The sequence below is a fragment of the Triticum aestivum genome, chromosome 2A, assembly GCF_018294505.1.
Source record: "Triticum aestivum cultivar Chinese Spring chromosome 2A, IWGSC CS RefSeq v2.1, whole genome shotgun sequence".
Lineage (NCBI taxonomy): Eukaryota > Viridiplantae > Streptophyta > Magnoliopsida > Poales > Poaceae > Triticum > Triticum aestivum.
Window position 1 is genome coordinate 34,806,642 of NC_057797.1, and position 19,795 is coordinate 34,826,436.

The following is a 19,795-nucleotide window of genomic DNA, read 5'->3' on the forward strand; positions in this document are numbered from 1 at the left end:
GGCGGGAGGAGGAGGAGGAGGAGGAGGGAGGGGCTGTGGGAGAAGGGCTGCCGGAGGAGGAGGGATGAGGGGGCGGTCGCACGCGGAGGGAGGAGCGCGCGGTGGCAGGAGAAGGGAGGAGGGTGCGGTGGGAGGAGGAGGGACGGAAGGAGGGAGTACCTCGATGGCGGACGGACGACGGCGGCGGCGGCGACGAACGACAATGGTTATCGGCGCGGGCGAGAGTGACTGAGAGGGAGAATGAGAGAGAGAGAGGGTCAGCCGCGTGGGGATAAGGTAGGGTTAGTAGTAGCGCGGGTATGAAAAGGCGTTGCAGGTAAGGAGAATAGCAGTAGCGCGGTACGGTGTAAGGCGCTACTACTATAACTAGCTGGACGGCGAGGTCATGGCAATTAGAGCAGTAGCGCGGTTTAGAGATGACGCGCTACTGCTATTTTTCTTTCAGCAGTGCATTTTTCCGGCACGCGCTGCTGCTAAATAGCAGTAGCGTCGTATTTTGAAGAGCGTTGCTGGTAATATTCTGTGCATAAGGTTTAGCAGCAGCATCGTATTTTAAAGAGCGTTGCTGGTAATATTCTGTGTATAAGGTTTTCCCTAGTAGTGCCAGACGCCGTGCAAAAATCGCACCACACTCCGCTCCCATCTCCTCCTTGCACCATTTTCTCCATAATCTTCATGGCGTTCGGCAAGCAGGAAGAGTTCTCCGGCATAAAATCCAGTTGGGTGCCCCGTGGAGCCTGCCTTATACGAGCCATGCAACTCTCTGCTCCACCTCCGTGACGCTCCAGTTCGCTTCAGGCCAGCTCAAGAAGGCAATTCGGCGCTCCAGGCCAACTCGCCGAGGAGTGGCGAGTTGCTCCAGGCTGGCACGCGGGGGACTACGGGGGTACGGGCATCATGGCTGTCGTGAACAACGCCGTGTTGGGGAACGTTGCAGAAAACAAAAAAAATTCCTACGTTTTCACCAAGATCCATCTATGAGTTCATCTAGCAACGAGTGATCGGATGCATCTACATACCTTTGTAGATCGCGAGCGGAAGCGTTCAAGAGAACGGGGATGAGGAAGTCGTACTCGACGTGATCCAAATCATCGGAGATCCTAGCGCCGAACGGACGACACCTCCACGTTCAACACACGTACGATCAGCGTGACGTCTCCTCCTTCTTGATCCAGCAAGGGGGAAGAAGAGGTTGATGAAGATCCAGTAGCACGACGGCGTGATGGTGGATGCAGGAGTCACCGCAGCAGGGCTTCGCCGTTCTACTGCAAGAGGGAGAGGTGTAGCAGGGGAGAGGGAGGCGCCAAGAGTCAAGGGTGCTGCTGCCCCTCCCTCCCCCCCTTTATATAGGCTCCCCAAGGGGGGGCGCCGGCCCTAGGAGATGGGATCTCCTAGGGGGGGCGGCCAAGGGTGGTGTGGCCCCCAAGGTAAGTGGGGCGCCCCCCCACCCTGGGGTTTCCAACCCTAGGCGCAGGAGGTGGGCCAAGGGGGGCGCACCAGCCCACTATGGGCGGGTTCCCCTCCCCACTTCAGCCCATGGGGCCCTCCGGGATGGGTGGCCCCACCCGGTGGACCCCCGGGACCCATCTGGTGGTCCCGGTACAATACCGGTAACCCCCGAAACTCTCCCGATGGCCGAAACTGCACTTCCTATATATAATTCTTCACCTCCGAACCATTCCGGAACTCCTCGTGACGTCCGGGATCTCATCCGGGACTCCTAACAACTTTCGGATTACTGCATATTCATATCTCTACAACCCTAGCGTCACCGAACCTTAAGTGTGTAGACCCTACGGGTTCGGGAGACATGTAGACATGACCGAGATGGCTCTCCGGTCAATAACCAACAGCGGGATCTGGATACTCATGCTGGCTCCCACATGCTCCTCGATGATCTCATCGGATGAACCACGATGTCGAGGATTCAAGCAACCCCGTATACAATTCCCTTTGTCAATCGGTACGTTACTTGTCCGAGATTCGATCGTCGGTATCCCAATACCTCGTTCAATCTCGTTACCGGCAAGTCACTTTACTCGTATCGTAATGCATGATCCCGTGACCAGACACTTGGTCACTTTGAGCTCATTATGATAATGCATTACCGAGTGGGCCCAGAGATACCTCTCCGTCATACGGAGTGACAAATCCCAGTCTCGATTCGTTCCAACCCAACAGACACTTTTGGAGATACCTGTAATGTACCTTTATAGTCACCCAGTTACGTTGTGACGTTTGGCACATCCAAAGCACTCCTACGGTATCCGGGAGTTACACGATCTCATGGTCTAAGGAAAAGATACTTAACATTGGAAAAACTCTAGCAAACGAACTATACGATCTTGTGCTATGTTTAGGATTGGGTCTTGTCCATCACATCATTCTCCTAATGATGTGATCTCGTTATCAATGACATCCAATGTCCATAGTCAGGAAATCATGACTATCTGTTGATCAACGAGCTAGTCAACTAGAGGCTTACTAGGGACATGTTGGTGTCTATGAATTCACACATGTATTACGATTTCCGGATAAGACAATTATAGCATGAATAAAAGACAATTATCATGAACAAGGAAATATAATAATAATGCTTTTATTATTGCCTCTAAAGCATATTTCCAACAGTCTCCAACTTGCACTAGAGTCAATAATCTAGTTACATTGTGATGAATCGAACACCCATGGAATTCTGGTGTTGATCATGTTTTGCTCTAGGGAGAGGTTTAGTCAACAGATCTGCTACATTCAAGTCCGTATGTACTTTACAAATATCTATGTCTCCATCTTGAACATTTTCACGAATGGAGTTGAAGCGACGCTTGATGTGCCTGGTCTTCTTGTGAAACCTTGGCTCCTTGGCAAGTGCAATAGCTCCAGTGTTGTCACAGAAGAGTTTGATCGGCCCCGACGCATTGGATATGACTCCTAGGTCGGTGATGAACTCCTTCACCCAAATTGCTTCATGTGCTGCCTCCGAGGCTGCCATGTACTCTGCTTCACATGTAGATCCCGCCACGACGCTCTGTTTGCAACTGCACCAGCTTACTGCCCCACCATTCAAAATATACACGTATCCGGTTTGTGACTTAGAGTCATCCAGATCTGTGTCGAAGCTAGCGTCGACGTAACCCTTTACGACGAGCTCTTCGTCACCTCCATAAACGAGAAACATGTCCTTAGTCCTTTTCAGGTACTTCAGGATATTCTTGACCGTTGTCCAGTGTTCCTTGTCGGGATTACTTTGGTACCTTCCTACCGAACTTACGGCAAGGTTTACATCAGGTCTGGTACACAACATGGCATACATAATAGACCCTATGGCTAAGGCATAGGGGATGACACTCATCTCTTCTATATCTTCTGCCGTGGTCGGACATTGAGCTGAGCTCAATTTCACACCTTGCAACACAGGCAAGAACCCCTTCTTAGACTGATCCATATTGAACTTCTTCAATATTTTATCAAGGTATGTGCTTTGTGAAAGACCTATGAGGCGTCTTGATCTATCTTTATAGATCTTGATGCCTAATATATAAGCAGCTTCTCCAAGGTCCTTCATTGAAAAACTCTTATTCAAGTAGGCCTTAATGTTGTCCAAGAGTTCTATATGATTTCCCATCAAAAGTATGCCATCTACATATAATATGAGAAATGCTACAGAGCTACCACTCACTTTCTTGTAAACGCGGGCTTCTCCATAAGTCTGCGTAAACACAAACGCTTTCATCATCTCATCAAAGCGAATGTTCCAACTCCGAGATGCTTGCATCAGCCCATAAATCGAGCGTTGGAGCTTGCACACCTTGTCAGCATTCTTAGGGTCGACAAAACCTTCCGGCTGCATCATATACAATTCTTCCTTAAGGAAACCATTAAGGAATGCCGTTTTTGATGTCCATTTGCCATATCTCATAATCATAGAATGCGGCAATTGCTAACATGATTCGGACGGACTTCAGCTTCGCTACGGGTGAGAAAGTCTCATCGTAGTCAACCCCTTGAACTTGTCGATAACCCTTAGCGACAAGCCTAGCTTTATAGATGGTCACATTACCATCCACGTCTGTCTTCTTCTTAAAGATCCATTTATTTTCTATGGCTCGCCGATCATCGGGCAAGTCAGTCAAAGTCCATACTTCGTTTTCATACATGGATCCTATCTCGGATTTCATGGCTTCCAGCCATTTGTTGGAATCCGGGCCCGCCGTTGCTTCTTTATAGTTCGAAGGTTCACCATTGTCTAACAACATGATTTCCAAGACAGGGTTGCCGTACCACTCTGGTGCGGAACGTGTCCTTGTGGGCCTATGAAGTTCAGTAGCAACTTGATTTGAAGTTTCATGATCATTATCATTAACTTCCTCTCTAGTCGGTGCAGGCACCTCAGGAACATTTTCTTGAGTTGCGCCATTTTCCGATTCAAGAGGTAATACTTCATCAAGTTCTACTTTCCTCCCACTTACTTCTTTCGAGAGAAACTCTTTCTCTAGAAAGGATCCATTCTTGGCAACAAAGATCTTGCCTTCGGATCTGAGGTAGAAGGTATACCCAATAGTTTCTTTAGGGTATCCTATGAAGACGCATTTTTCCGACTTGGGTTCGAGCTTTTCAGGTTGAAGTTTCTTGACATAAGCATCGCATCCCCAAACTTTTAGAAACGACAGCTTAGGTTTCTTCCCAAACCATAATTCATACGGTGTCGTCTCAACGGATTTCGACGGAGCCCTATTTAAAGTGAATGCGGCAGTCTCTAAAGCATAGCCCCAAAATGATAGCGGTAAATCGGTAAGAGACATCATAGATCGCACCATATCTAATAGAGTGCGATTACGATGTTCGGACACACCATTACGCTGAGGTGTTCCAGGCGGCGTGAGTTGTGAAACTATTCCACATTTTCTTAAGTGTGTGCCAAATTCGTGACTCAAGTATTCTCCCCCACGATCTGATCGCAAGAACTTGATTTTCCTGTCACGTTGATTCTCAACCTCACTCTGAAATTCCTTGAACCTTTCAAAGGTCTCAGACTTGTGTTTCATTAAATAGATATACCCATATCTACTCAAGTCATCAGTGAGGGTGAAAACATAACGATAGCCACCGCGAGCCTCAACACTCATTGGACCGCACACATCAGTATGTATGATTTCCAATAAGTTGGTTGCTCGCTCCATTGTTCATGAGAACGGAGTCTTGGTCATTTTACCCATGAGGCATGGTTCGCACGTGTCAAATGATTCGTAATCAAGAGACTCTAAAAGTCCATCTGCATGGAGCTTCTTCATGCGTTTGACACCTATGTGACCAAGGCGGCAGTGCCACAAGTATGTGGGACTATCATTGTCAACCTTACATCTTTTGGTATTCACACTAAGAATATGTGTAGCATTACGCTCGAGATTCATTAAGAATAAATCATTCACCATCGGAGCATGATCATAAAACATATCTCTCATATAAATAGAACAACCATTATTCTCGGTTTTAAATGAGTAGCCATCTCGTATTAAACGAGATCCTGATACAATGTTCATGCTCAAACTTGGCACTAAATAACAATTATTGAGGTTCAAAACTAATCCCGTAGGTAAATGTAGAGGTAGCGTGCCGACGACGATCACATCGACCTTGGAACCATTCCCGACGCGCATCATCACCTCGTCCTTCGCCAGTCTCCGCTTATTCCGCAGCTCCTGCTTTGAGTTACAAATGTGAGCAACTGCACCGGTATCAAATACCCAGGAGCTACTACGAGTACTGGTAAGGTACACATCAATTACATGTATATCACATATACCTTTCGTGATGCCGGCCTTCTTGTCCGCTAAGTATTTGGGGCAGTTCCGCTTCCAGTGACCACTTCCCTTGCAATAAAAACACTCAGTCTCGGGCTTGGGTCCATTCTTTGGCTTCTTCCCGGCAGCTTGCTTACTGGGCGCGGCAACTCCCTTGTCGTCCTTCTTGAAGTTCTTCTTACCCTTGCCTTTCTTGAACTTAGTGGTTTTATTCACCATCAACACTTGATGTTCCTTTTTGACTTCTACCTCTACTGATTTCAGCATAGCAAATACTTCAGGAATGGTCTTTTCCATCCCCTGCATATTGAAGTTCATCACAAAGCTCTCGTAGCTCAGTGGAAGTGACTGAAGGATTCTGTCAATGACCGCGTCATCCGGGAGATTAACTCCCAGCTGAGTCAAGCAGTTATGTAACCCAGACATAGTGAGTATGTGCTCACTGACAGAACTGTTTTCCTCCATCTTACAGCTGAAGAACTTGTCGGAGACTTCATATCTCTCGACCCGGGCATGAGCTTGAAAAACCATTTTCAGCTCTTCGAACATCTCGTATGCTCCGTGTCTTTCAAAACGCTTTTGGAGCCCCGGTTCTAAGCTGTAAAGCATGCCGCACTGAACGAGGGAGTAATCATCGGAACATGTCTGCCAAGCGTTCATAACATCTTGTTCTGCAGGGAGAACAGGTGCTTCACCTAGCGGTGCTTGTAGGACATAATCTTTCTTGGCAGCTATGAGGATGATCCTCAGGTTTCGGACCCAGTCCGTATAGTTGTTGCCATCGTCTTTCAGCTTGGTTTTCTCTAGGAACGCGTTGAAGTTGAGGACAACGTTGGCCATTTGATCTACAAGACATGTTGTAAAGGTTTTAGACTAAGTTCATGATAATTAAGTTCATCTAATCAAATTATTCAATGAACTCCCACTCAGATAGACATCCCCCCAGTCATCTAAGTATAACATGATCCGAGTTTAACTAGGCCGTGTCCGATCATCACGTGAGACGGACTAGTCAACGTCGGTGAACATCTTCATGTTGATCGTATCTTCTATACGACTCTTGCTCGACCTTTCGGTCTTCTGTGTTCCGAGGCCATGTCTGTACATGCTAGGCTCGTCAAGTCAACCTAAGTGTTTGCATGTGTAAATCTGTCTTACACCCGTTGTATGTGAACGTTGGAATCTATCACACCCGATCATCACGTGGTGCTTCGAAACAACAAACTGTCGCAACGGTGCACAGTTAGGGGGAACACTTTCTTGAAATTATTATGAGGGATCATCTTATTTACTACCGTCGTTCTAAGTAAACAAGATGTAAAAACATGATAAACATCACATGCAATCAAATAATAATAGTGACATGATATGGCCAATATCACATAGCTCCTTTGATCTCCATCTTGGGGCTCTATGATCATCTTGTCACCGGCATGACACCATGATCTCCATCATCATGATCTCCATCATTGTGTCTCCATGAAGTTGCTCGCCAACTATTACTTCTACTACTATAGCTAACACGTTTAGCAATAAAGTAAAGTAATTTACATGGCGTTTCTCAATGACACGCAGGTCATACAAAAAATAAAGACAACTCCTATGGCTCATGCCGGTTGTCATACTCATTGACATGCAAGTCGTGATTCCTATTACAAGAACATGATCTCATACATCACATATATATCATTCATCATTCATCACAACTTTGGCCATATCACATCACAGAACACTTGCTGCAAAACAAGTTAGACGTCCTCTAATTGTTGTTGCAAGTTTTACGTGGCTGCAATAGGGTTCTAGCAAGAACGTTTTCTTACCTACGTGAAAGCCACAACGTATTTTGTCAACTTCTATTTACCCTTCATAAGGACCCTTTTCATCGAATCCGCTCCAACTAAAGTGGGAGAGACAGACACCCGCCAGGCACCTTATGCAACTAGTGCATGTTAGTCAGTCGAACCGGTCTCACGTAAGCATACGTGTAAGGTTGGTCCGGGCCGCTTCATCCCACAATACTGCTGAAGCAAAATAAGACTAGTAGCGGCAAGAAAGTTGACAACATCTACGCCCACAACAAATTGTGTTCTACTCGTGCAAAGAGAACTACGCATAGACCTAGCTCATGATGCCACTGTTGGGTAACGTTGCAGAAAACAAACAAAAAATTCCTACGTTTTCACCAAGATCCATCTATGAGTTCATCTAGCAACGAGTGATCGGATGCATCCACATACCTTTGTAGATCGCGAGCGGAAGCGTTCAAGAGAACGGGGATGAGGGAGTCGTACTCGACGTGATCCAAATCATCGGAGATCCTAGCGCCGAACGGATGGCACCTCCGCATTCAACACACATACGGTCAGCGTGACGTCTTCTCCTTCTTGATCCAGCAAGGGGGAAGGAGAGGTTGATGAAGATCCAGCATCACGACGGCGTGGTGGTGGATGCAGGAGTCACCGCAGCAGGGCTTCGCCGTTCTACTGCAAGAGGGAGAGGTGTAGCAGGGGAGAGGGAGGCGCCAAGAGTCAAGGGTGCTGCTGCCCCTCCCTCCCCCCTTTATATAGGCTCCTCAAGGGGGGGGCGTCGGCCCTAGGAGATGGGATCTCCTAGGGGGGGCGGCGGCCAAGGGTGGAGTGGCCCCCAAGGCAAGTGGGCCCCCCCCACCCTAGGGTTTCCAACTCTAGGCGCAGGGGGTGGGCCAAGGGGGCGCACCAGCCCACTATGGGCTGGTTCCCCTCCCCACTTCAGCCCATGGGGCCCTCCGGGATGGGTGGCCCCACCCGGTGGACCCCCGGGACCCATCCGGTGGTCCCGGTACAATACCGGTGACCCCCGAAACTCTTCCGATGGCCGAAACTGCACTTCCTATATATAATTCTTCACCTTCGGACCATTCTGGAACTCCTCGTGACGTTTGGGATCTCATCCGGGACTCCGAACAACTTTCGGGTTACTGCATATTCATATCTCTACAACCCTAGCGTCACGGAACCTTAAGTGTGTAGACCCTACGGGTTCGGGAGACATGTAGACATGACCGAGATGGCTCTCCGGTCAATAACCAACAGCGGGATCTGGATACCCATGCTGGCTCCCACATGCTCCTCGATGATCTCATCGGATGAACCACGATGTCGAGGATTCAAGCAACCCCGTATACAATTCCCTTTGTCAATCGGTACGTTACATGCCCGAGATTCGATCGTCGGTATCCCAATACCTCGTTCAATCTCGTTACCGGCAAGTCACTTTACTCGTACCGTAATGCATGATCCTGTGACCAGACACTTGGTCACTTTGAGCTCATTATGATGATGCATTACCGAGTGGGCCTAGAGATACCTCTCCGTCATACGGAGTGACAAATCCCAGTCTCGATTCGTGCCAACCCAACAGACACTTTCGGAGATACCTGTAATGTACCTTTATAGTCACCCAGTTACGTTGGGACGTTTGGCACATCCAAAGCACTCATACGGTATCCGGAAGTTACAACGATCTCATGGTCTAAGGAAAAGATACTTGACATTGGAAAAACTCTAGCAAACGAACTATACGATCTTGTGCTATGTTTAGGATTGGGTCTTGTCCATCACATCATTCTCCTAATGACGTGATCTCGTTATCAATGACATCCAATGTCCATAGTCAGAAAATCATGACTATCTGTTGATCAACGAGCTAGTCAACTAGAGGCTTACTAGGGACATGTTGGTGTCTATGAATTCACACATGTATTACGATTTCCGGATAACACAATTATAGCATGAATAAAAGACAATTATCATGAACAAGAAAATATAATAATAATGCTTTTATTATTGCCTCTAGGGCATATTTCCAACACGCCGTGTCGTATCGCTCCTCCCGTGCATGCGAACGCGCCATCCGCCGTCAACGTTTGCGTAACCGCGCCCTGCCGGCGGAGCAACAAGCCAGCTTTGCGGAGATCGATGAAGTGGTGGCTATCATGTCCGCACCCGCCGTCATCATCGAGAAGAAGTAGAATATGGGAGACAGTCAAGGTGATGCCGGCATATACAATCGATGTCTTGGCCGGCAGCAGGCCACCGCCGTCCCCTTCCCCTCCGGCTGAAGCACATCCCAGCGGTGCCACTTCAATGAGTGGCGCTGCTGAACATGGGGAAGAGACGCCCTTTGCGCTGAAGCATATACTGCCGGGGCTCAGAGCAGTCCGATGAGCGGGCTGCTGGACATGGGGAAGACAACAAAGATCCGCCGCGATCGATCGTAGACTAGTGTTTAGTTAAAAAATGTAATGAATTTTGCTTGGTTTATATGAAATCCGTTGTGTCTGCATGAATTTCGTTCAGTCCCGTAACCGTTTCCGTGGACTTGCCTCTTGTCCGCGGACAGATGACGAAACAAATTTGCAGGTCAACATTGAAGATTGACCTTGATCATTTTTAATGTTGACACCAGATCTCAATGCCACCACCGGCCGTAGCTGCCCCTCCCCTATGGTTCCTCCTTTTCGGGCCTGTAGCCGCTGCTCGTCGGCAGTTTAGTTAGCGGGGCTAGCCAACGCTGCGGCCTGCGGCGGCTTCCCTAGAGCGAGCTCCGTCGTCGTCCCCACCAGCGCGTGGAAGACGACTGAGTAGCACTCCGGTAAGTCTTGCAGTAGATTTCCAATCTGCCATGCTGAAATGGATGAGATTCGTCTGTCCGTCCGAAATCCCTGTTTTGCCATGTTGTCCCATTCAATTAACCCAAATCGCATAAACAAATCCAAACACAGGGATTTAGTGTTTGGATTTGTTTATGCGATTTGGGTGGACAATCCCAGATCTCACCACTTGAGCTTCGTTTGTTTATGTCCTACCACTAGTTCGATGCTGCTGTCAACCATGCCGCTTTTGCTGTTGGCAGTCCTCTGCACCCACCACCACAGCTCTGCTAGTCAGTCCACACGCGTTTTCATTCACAAGTCTCGTTGCCTTTTCCCTCCTTGCACACACGTTTACATTGACCTGCCGTGTCCAGTTAAGCATACCTTCACGTCCATGTCTGGTAGCGGTAGACAAGTACGTACTACTTCAAAAGCCATATTCACCCAAGATCAATCCAACCTCAAACCTTAGCACCCCCTGTTCTTTCACATCGACATCATGCCCTCTGTCCTGTCTCTGCTCTGTATTTTGTTCAGCCTTTTCTCCTTCAACACATCGTCATTAGCTGCCACACAAGCAAATGTGTCTCAGATTGATCGCCATGCCCTCCTTTGCTTTAAATCTGGCATCACCTTCGATCCCCTCGGCATCCTACACTCATGGAACAATGGCTCGCTTGATTTTTGCAGCTGGAAAGGGGTCGCTTGTGGCACCAAGTTCCCGCCCCGGGTGGTCTCTCTTAACCTCACCTCCGCTCGTCTTCGTGGGCAGCTATCTGGATGCGTCAGCAACCTGGCATTTCTTTCCCGGATGAACCTTGCTGATAATCATCTGTCAGGAACCATCCCCGAAGAGTTGGGTAAGCTTCCAAGCCTCCATACGCTGAATCTTGCCGGCAACAATCTTCAAGGTAACATCCCTGATTCCTTAGGCGCTAGCAGTTTTCTTAGCTATGTCGACCTTGCAAACAACACTCTTACCAGTGGCATCCCTGTCTCGCTGGCCAACAGCGTCTCACTCACCACACTTATACTGTCACGTAATAACCTCTCTGGAGTGATCCCCTCTACTCTGTTTGATAACTCGTCCAAGCTTTCTGTGGTTGACCTCCGGATGAATTCTTTAGCTGGTCCCATCCCACATTTCCGTAAGGTCACAGCACTCAAATTTCTTCGCCTGACAGACAACTTGCTCTCTGGAAGCATACCTCCATCAATAGGCAATGCTTCTTCCCTCACCTCTATATTGCTCGGCCAAAATAAGTTATCAGGATCAATTCCAGAGACTTTAGGTCACATTACAAAACTCATTGAGCTTGACCTAGGTTTCAACAGTCTATCAGGGATTGTCCCGTTGCCTCTTTACAACGTGACATCACTCAAATATTTTAGTGTGGTCAGCAATGCCCTTGTTGGACAGATGCCATCCCACATTGGTTACTCGCTACCAAACCTCCAGTTCCTTATCATGGGAAGCAACAGGCTGGAGGGCCTGATCCCTGCTTCACTAACCAACATGTTAAATCTCCAAACACTTGACCTTTCAAACAACTCGCTACATGGCTATGTTCCTTCTCTTGGTTCGTTGGCAAACTTGCGCCGGTTAGATTTAGGAAGGAACTTGCTAGAAGCACATGACTGGTCATTTCTTACATCTCTAGCAAATTGCACCCAGCTGATAAAATTGTCGTTGGAAGGGAATGCTCTAAATGGCAGCCTGCCTATATCAATTGTTAACCTTTCCAAGAGGCTACAAGATTTATCGCTTGGGTCAAACCAAATTTCGGGCTCCATACCTGTTGAGATTACCAATCTTGTTAATCTCACTTTGCTTAGGATGGAAAGCAATTTTCTTTCTGGAAGCATACCTTCTACCATCGGGAAGCTACGAAACTTATATATCCTAAATCTATCAAAGAACAAATTATCAGGTCATATCCCTCCCTCAGTTGGTGACATCGCCCAACTTGGCAAGCTTTATCTTGACAATAACAACTTGAGTGGAAACATACCTGGTAGTTTAGGTCAGTGCAAGGGACTTCTTGAACTGAACTTGTCTCGGAACAATCTTGGCGGGTCAGTACCATCCGAACTGTTTGCTAATCCTCCACTCTCCTTGGTTCTGGACTTCTCACACAACAGTCTCACAGGGGAACTACCATTGATAGTTGGTACACATGGCAGTGGTAATGGTCCAGTATCCCTTCACATGGAAGGAAACAAGTTTCATGGACAAATTCCAAAAAGATGGTATCTACTAGTATCAACCCAACAGATTAATCTGTCTGATAATGACTTATCCGGTGCCGTGCCTGAATTCTTTGAGCAACTTCATATGCTGAAGCAACTTGATCTGTCTTACAATAACTTGGAAGGGTCTGTTCCTACAAGTGGGATCTTTGAGAATTCTGCTGCAGTAGTTTTGGATGGCAACAAGGGACTCTGTTCAAATTCCTCTGGGCGAGAATTACCACTTTGTCCTCACATCTCAGCATCAGCGACTAAAACAAAGCACCAACTGTCCTTGCTGGCGATCTCACTGCTAATTGTACTACCACCATTTACTATTGGTTCCCTAGTGTTGTTATGGTTTCTGCTCACTCTTTGGAAGAAAGGGCTGTTTTCATTTTCGCGATGGGATCTTGTGTCCAAGATGTTTCCTAATAGAAGAGAAGTGCATACAGCCCCGTTCCATGATGAGAAGAAGCTGAAGAGAGTGTCATACCAGGACATTCTTAAAGCTACCAACTGGTTTTCTTCGGTCCATACTATCAGCTCAACCTGCACTGGTTCAGTTTATGTTGGTAGGTTCAAGTCTGACAGGAGCCTAGTTGCCATCAAAGTATTCAACTTGAGTGAACCTGGTGGATATGATAGTTACCTTATTGAGTGTGAAGTGCTGCGAAGCATCCGCCATAGGAATATAATGCGACCTGTGACTGTATGCTCAACATTGGATTCACAAAACAATGAGTTCAAAGCACTAATCTTCGAGTTCATGGTTAATGGAAGCCTGGAGAGATGGTTGCATTCTGAGCAAAACAATGGAATCCTAGACAAAGTGCTAAGCTTTGGCCAGAGGATAAGCATAGCAACAGATGTGGCTTCTGCTCTTGATTATGTCCACAACCAACTGACGCCTCCTTTGATCCATTGTGATTTGAAGCCAAACAATGTCCTTGTGGATGATGACATGACTGCACGGCTCAGTGACTTTGGCTCAGCACAGTTCCTATCACCAGGTCTGGCTATTCCTAAAAGCATGGATGATGTTGGAGGAACCATTGGGTACATGGCACCCGGTGAGTTTTACCTTTTCCATTTCCGCTTAATTATAGTTTGTCTTGTATGTGTGTTTATTATTTTGATGCATTGCTTCTTCGCAGAGTATGGGATGGGTTGCGGGGTCTCCGTAGGAGGCGACGTGTATAGTTTCGGAGTGCTTCTGCTGGAGTTGCTTACCGGAAAACGACCTACCGATGATATGTTCGTGGATGGACTCAGCCTTTGTAAGTTCTGTGAATCCATGCTCCCAGACAGAGTTGCAGAGATTCTAGATCCTCGTATGGCGCACGAGGAACATCAAGGAAGTGTAGAAGCATGGATGCAGAGATATGTCGTCCCGTTGGTTGCTCTTGGGCTGTCGTGCACCCTGGAATCTCCCAAGGACAGGCCTGGAATGAAAGATGTTTATGCGGAACTTTCTGCTATTGGAGCCTCTTTTCTGGAACGCCACGATGATTGACGAATAGTATATCAGTTCCGTTTTAGAGCATACTGATCCATTTTCGTTAAGAATGTATGCTTATATCTCAGGGTGCAGCTTTTGCCCTATCTATTTGACAAACTGCAATAGGCTTTGGGGACAGAGATGTGAATTGCAGTTAGCCATGATTGGATACTGGAAGCATCAACCATGCTTTGTTGTATATTTGCTGATTTTGTTTTATTTTGACATTGACGCGCATGTATTGTGAAATTCTTGTGCCGATTAATTTGTAACGGACGCGGTATGTAAAGGTGTTTTTCGCTGTATGTAAAGCCTCACCTTCACGTGCCATCTACCTTTGAACCAATTGAATTCCAGTCAACAAGTCATGGGGATTCAGAGTTGATGACAATCAAGAGTTAGATAAGCAGAATTCGATCTATTATTATTAGATATACCCATAAAGTGGATTCTAATGAATTGCCACTGCTCAATTTATAATCAATTATGATACACCTCATAGAAGATACATTATACGGTGAACGCAGAAATTTCACCAAGAATCGAAGTATGTTTTCACTAAGAATTAAACATTGTTGCTCAGAAATTTCAGTCAATACAGATGATCAGATGCACATATTTCTTTGAATTGACAGATCCAAAAATCAGGTTTATATATATGCACCCAGGTTCTAGAAATATAGGCCGTGTTCGGCAGCCCTCTGCTCCGCGGCTCTGCTCTGGAGCGGCCGGAGCGGAGCGGCCCGCAGTGCATTTTTCTGGAGTTGTAAAACTGGCGCTCCATCCACTCCCGTATTATACGGAGCTGGAGAGCTGCCGAACAGGGCTATACTCTAGATACAAATAACACAATTAGGAAATACATTACGCACTAGTTTTCCAACATAGGGAGCTCCAGTACTGAACATGTACTATTTCTAGGAACTCAAATATTAATAACTAGAGGTCGGTTGAACCAAGATTTACAGAAAAGTATCCACGTCACAGATTTTTATTCAAGAACGTGTAGATCTGCAGGTTAATCAGCAGAGCTCAAAGAATGCCTCTTTGATAGACAAAATTCTGGCACAAACTTCTCCCATTCCCGGTCGATCTTTAGGCGATTCCATGGAACACAGGAGGGCAACTTCAACCAAGTGTACCATATATCTCCGCATAAACACTCTGTCACACGCAAGCTGCTGCTCGTGGGACAAATGGGGATCTAAAACCTCTCCAAGTCTACCTGGAAAGGCGGAGCTCACAAGCTTGTGCAGGCTCAGGCCATCAGTGAACATCGCATCAGTTGGTCGCCTACCGGTGAGCATTTCCAGAAGCAAGACCCCGAAACCGTAGACGTCGCATCCTGCTGAGACTTTGTATCCCATGCAATACTCTGTAAAGCATTTAGGCATTGTTAGTACAAGAGAAAAAACCAATAAGAAAATAGTGAAAACAAAGTTGAACTCACCGGGTGCGATGTATCCAATCGTTCCTTCCACACCAACCAAATCTTCTGGACTACCAGGAACTGAAGAGAGAAACCTCGCTGACCCAAAATCACCAACTCTCGCGGTCATGTCGTAGTCCAAAAGAACATTGCCTGGCTTCAAATCGCAGTGGATTAGAGGAGGTGTCAACTGGTTGTGCATATAATCCAGAGCCAACGCGACGTCCATTAACCTCTGGCCCAAGCTCAGTACTCTCTTGGGGCTAGTGTGGTGCAGCTTCGGGTGCACCCACATGTCCAGGCTTCCGTTGGCCATGAAGTCGAAAACTATAGCTTTGAATTCATTGTTCTCTAGGTCCACTGTCGAACATACGGTAACAGCTTTGACAAGATTACGATGGCGGGTGTTTCGCAACACCTTGCACTCGGTAACGAAGCTGTCGCGCGCACCATTCTCCTGGAGATGGAATAACTTGATGGCGACCAGGTCCGTGTCAAACTCAAACCTTCCAATGTAGATCGAAGCGGTGCGACTTGAGCAGATCTTGCTAACCAGAGAAAGCCAGTTGGTTGCTTTAACGATGTCACCATAAGAAATCTTCTTCATTGTTTCCTTGTAGCATGGAGCTGCTTGACCAAAAAGCATGTAAGGTAGATCAAGGCAACAGCAATTGGAGGAATCACTTTTACCAATAAGAGTGCATTCTTCTTGCTCCCAACAGGTGATATTGTGGTACAAACTGGGAACTGATATAAGGTGGTGGTGGTTGCAATTGTACAAAGCTCTTCATTGCCAGCCAAGTTTACTGCACTATGGTTCTGAAAGATGCCACCAGTTGGAATCGGCCCTTTAAAGTAGTTCATAGACAGATCAAGTTGCTGCAAATAACCCATGTTTGCAAAGAACACTGGAATTTGTCCCGCGAGGGAGTTTAGGGAAAGATCGATCTGTTCGATGGACTTCAGATTGCTGAAAGATAGAGGTATGATTCCATAAAGCATGTTACTTCTGAATCTGAGAGAAGATAGTTGGACACATTGGCCAAGTGAAAGTGGAACTTGACCAGACAATCTGTTGAAGGAAATATCGAGTTGGAGAAGTTGAAGCAAAGCACCAATTTGTAGCGGTATTGATCCTGTAAGGTGGTTGTTTGACAAATCCAAACCTATGAGGGTAGTGCTATTGATGAGTTCACTTGGTATTGGTCCCTCAAGTCTGTTAAAAGATAGTTTTAGCATATCCAGTTGCTCGCAATATCCTAAAGTTGCTGGGATGTTCCCACTCAAGTCATTGCTATCTAGAGAAAGCTTGTTCAGCCGAGAAAGATTACCTATTGTAGATGGGATCTGGCCAGAAATTCTGTTTCCTGATAGGGTTAGGATGATTAGCTCTCCTAGATCCCCAATAACAGAGGGAATAATCCCGGAAAGCAAGTTTTGTCCCATGGCAAGCATTTGGAGATTTCGAAGGTTAAAAATCTCAACTGGTATTGTGCCTACAATTTGATTCCTTCCAAGGTTTAAACGTGTTAAACTTTTAGAAAGATTCCCAACAGACCTAGGGATACTTCCATTCAGGACATTCCCACTCATTTCCAACATTTCTAGTTGTGCACAGTTTGTCAGAGAGGCAAGGAATTCCCAACCTTCAGCTTGTAGGAAGTTACTTCCTAATTTTAGAACACGTAAGTCAGCTAAAGATCCTAGAGATGGGATCCGCCCATTTTGTAAGTTGTATCCAAGATCAATCACTTGGAGGTTCGATGCATTTGCTAGTGATGATGGAATTAATCCCTCGAATCTGTTACCTGACATGGACAACATTTCAAGGTTCTGTAATGTGTCTCCAATGCAAGATGGTACTCGTCCAATTAGGTTATTCTCAGCCAAAGAAAGGTAAATGAGTGATGAGATGTTACAGAGTTTGGCCGAGAGATGCCCCGACAGGTAGTTGTAATCTAAACTCAGCATACTAAGGTTCTGGATAAGGCCAAAAGTTTCTGGAATCCATCCTGACAACCTGTTTGTGTCAAGCCTTATCTCTATGAGAGAAGAAAGATTTCCCAGTGATGAAGGTATGCTTCCAGAAAGGTTGTTTTTTGAAAGATCAAGAAATTCAAGGGTTGACATCTTATGGAACTCTGGAATATTGCCAGTGAGGATGTTTGTGTCAAGCCTTATCTCTATGAGAGAAGAAACATTTCCCAGTGATGAAGGTATGCTTCCAGAAAGGTTGTTTTTTGAAAGATCAAGAAATTCAAGGGTTGACATCTTATGGAACTCTGGAATATTGCCAGTGAGGATGTTAAATGAGAGATCGACAATTTTAAGAGATCTAGTAGTTCCTAAAGATCTAGGAATGGTACCTACAAGGAAGTTTTCTGACAGTATCAAAGTTTGGAGGGCTGGCAACCTATGGAAATCTGGGATAGTACCGACAAGATGGTTTTCTGTGAGATTGACATGTATGAGAGATCTACTGGTGCCTAGGGATCTAGGAATGATACCTTCAAGGCTGTTCACTGAAAGGATCATAAACTGTAGCTGTCGAAGTGTGCCTAACTCCTCTGGAATGCTTCCAGAGAAGCGATTTTCTGAAAGGTCTAGCCGTTCTAGTGAAGTAAGGTTAGCTATCCAAGGAGATAACTGACCACTGAGCTGTGCAGAGTTTAAGTTCAGGGAGATCACACGAGTTGGAAGATTAATACCGCAGGTAACACCTCTCCAGCTGCAGAAGCTGATCGAGTGGTCCCAAGCCGACAGTACCTGGCGCGGATCACTGGTGATGCTCTCCTTGAAGGAGAGGAGGGTCAGCAGGTCGACCTCGGACCCGTTGCTGATGGATTTCGCGACGGTGTTGGACGACATGAAGATGAGAAGGTTGGAGAAGAGAATGAGGATGGCATGTGGGGAAAGAGAGCGGAGAATTCCTGCAGGTGCCATGTCTAATGCAGTGCATCTCGTGCTCATTCCTTCTCTATATGTGTCCCTCAGAGTAGACTTGGTGTTGACTTGCTTGTAACCTCCATCAGAGACCAACATCGCAGCGATAGAACAACATGTGGATGGGAATCGACAGGAAAAGGTGACCAAGACCCAGAAAGAGATGGTCTGCAAAGACTGGTCCATCCATGAAGTTGATCCAACACCTGCGATACTTTGCTAGGTGTGCTGCTGACAGCTTGGGACCGAGAGACTGGGAGAGGGTTTCATTTTCAGGGCCTAGTACACAATTACTGCAGATAGCTCAAGAATGGAGCTGACACGGCTCTGCGGTTTTGCCTGGTGGGGAGGATGAAAAACAGCCAGGAGGGGGATTCAGTTTGCCTTCCTTCCCCTGGTCGAAATAAACGAAATGCTTGCGGCGATGATAGGAGGGGGCTCATGTTAACATACAAGTCGGTGGAAATTGTTAAGCATGCACAGTCGGATCTTGATTTTGTCAAGAAGATGGGCTGGGCATTCCAACAAGCATTTGGTGTGCAACAACAGCTTATTCTTGACAGAGGGACCGGTGGTATGGCAACATGCTCTGCTTGATTGAGAAAACAGCGGGGGAAACGGTTGGAGGCTGTAACAGGGTGAGAGATAAGCAATTCTGCCGTGCGCGTGCGCGGATCCACCGTGGTTGCTTTGAGATTCGTAATACTTTTTTTACTGCTTTAAAATTTTCTTTTGCCTTGTTTCAAAGTGTTACATTAGATTTTGTTTTGTTTTCTCTCGCTCCGTAGTGTATGTTGTTTGATGTTTCATTGTGTATCGTCGTGTCGTATCAGCTAACCTGATCCAAAAGAACTGTATACCTTTGTGTTGGTACACAGTGAAAACATGATGCACACCGAAACATCAACCATAAAAAGTTTTGAAACAAGATAAATGTTGACAGCAACCATAAAAAGTTGCATGAAATTCAAAGCAACCACGGATGATGGATTCATACACAGAATATCATGTGCATGGTGGATAAACCACTCTCAGAACGGAGTGCATTTGCCGTCATTGAACTAGTACTCCCTCCGTTTTTTTTACTCCGCATATAAAATTTAGTCAAAGTCAAAGCACACGATGTTTGACCAAATTTATATGAAAAAATATAAGCATCTATAATATTAAAACTATATAGTACGAAAATACATTTCATGATGCATCTGATAATATTTATTTCATATTGTGAATGATGATATTTTTTAATATGAAGTTGG

The 19,795-nt window shown here is 46.3% G+C and overlaps 1 protein-coding gene and 1 pseudogene across 1 annotated transcript; one reads left to right on the forward strand and one right to left on the reverse strand.

The window, feature by feature from the left end:
• The first annotated feature begins 10,277 nt into the window (after positions 1–10,277).
• LOC123187243 (probable LRR receptor-like serine/threonine-protein kinase At3g47570) lies at positions 10,278–14,439 on the forward strand. The gene is made up of 2 exons (XM_044599050.1): positions 10,278–13,736; positions 13,821–14,439. Exons 1-2 carry the CDS (start codon positions 10,934–10,936, stop codon positions 14,177–14,179), a joined length of 3,162 nt encoding a protein of 1,053 aa, XP_044454985.1. The 5' UTR covers positions 10,278–10,933; the 3' UTR covers positions 14,180–14,439.
• Positions 14,440–14,834: 395 nt separating this feature from the next.
• Positions 14,835–19,230, reverse strand: LOC123187244 (probable LRR receptor-like serine/threonine-protein kinase At3g47570; annotated as a pseudogene).
• Positions 19,231–19,795: the final 565 nt, after the last annotated feature.

What these genes read in the sequence shown, in the direction of transcription:
- LOC123187243 (XM_044599050.1), top strand. Translation starts at nt 10,934, where the DNA reads ATGCCCTCTGTCCTGTCTCTGCTCTGTATTTTGTTCAGCCTTTTCTCC. An exon ending in CATTGGGTACATGGCACCCG is followed by an intron (nt 13,737 to 13,820) that starts GTGAGTTTTACC and finishes GCTTCTTCGCAG; the next exon opens with AGTATGGGATGGGTTGCGGG.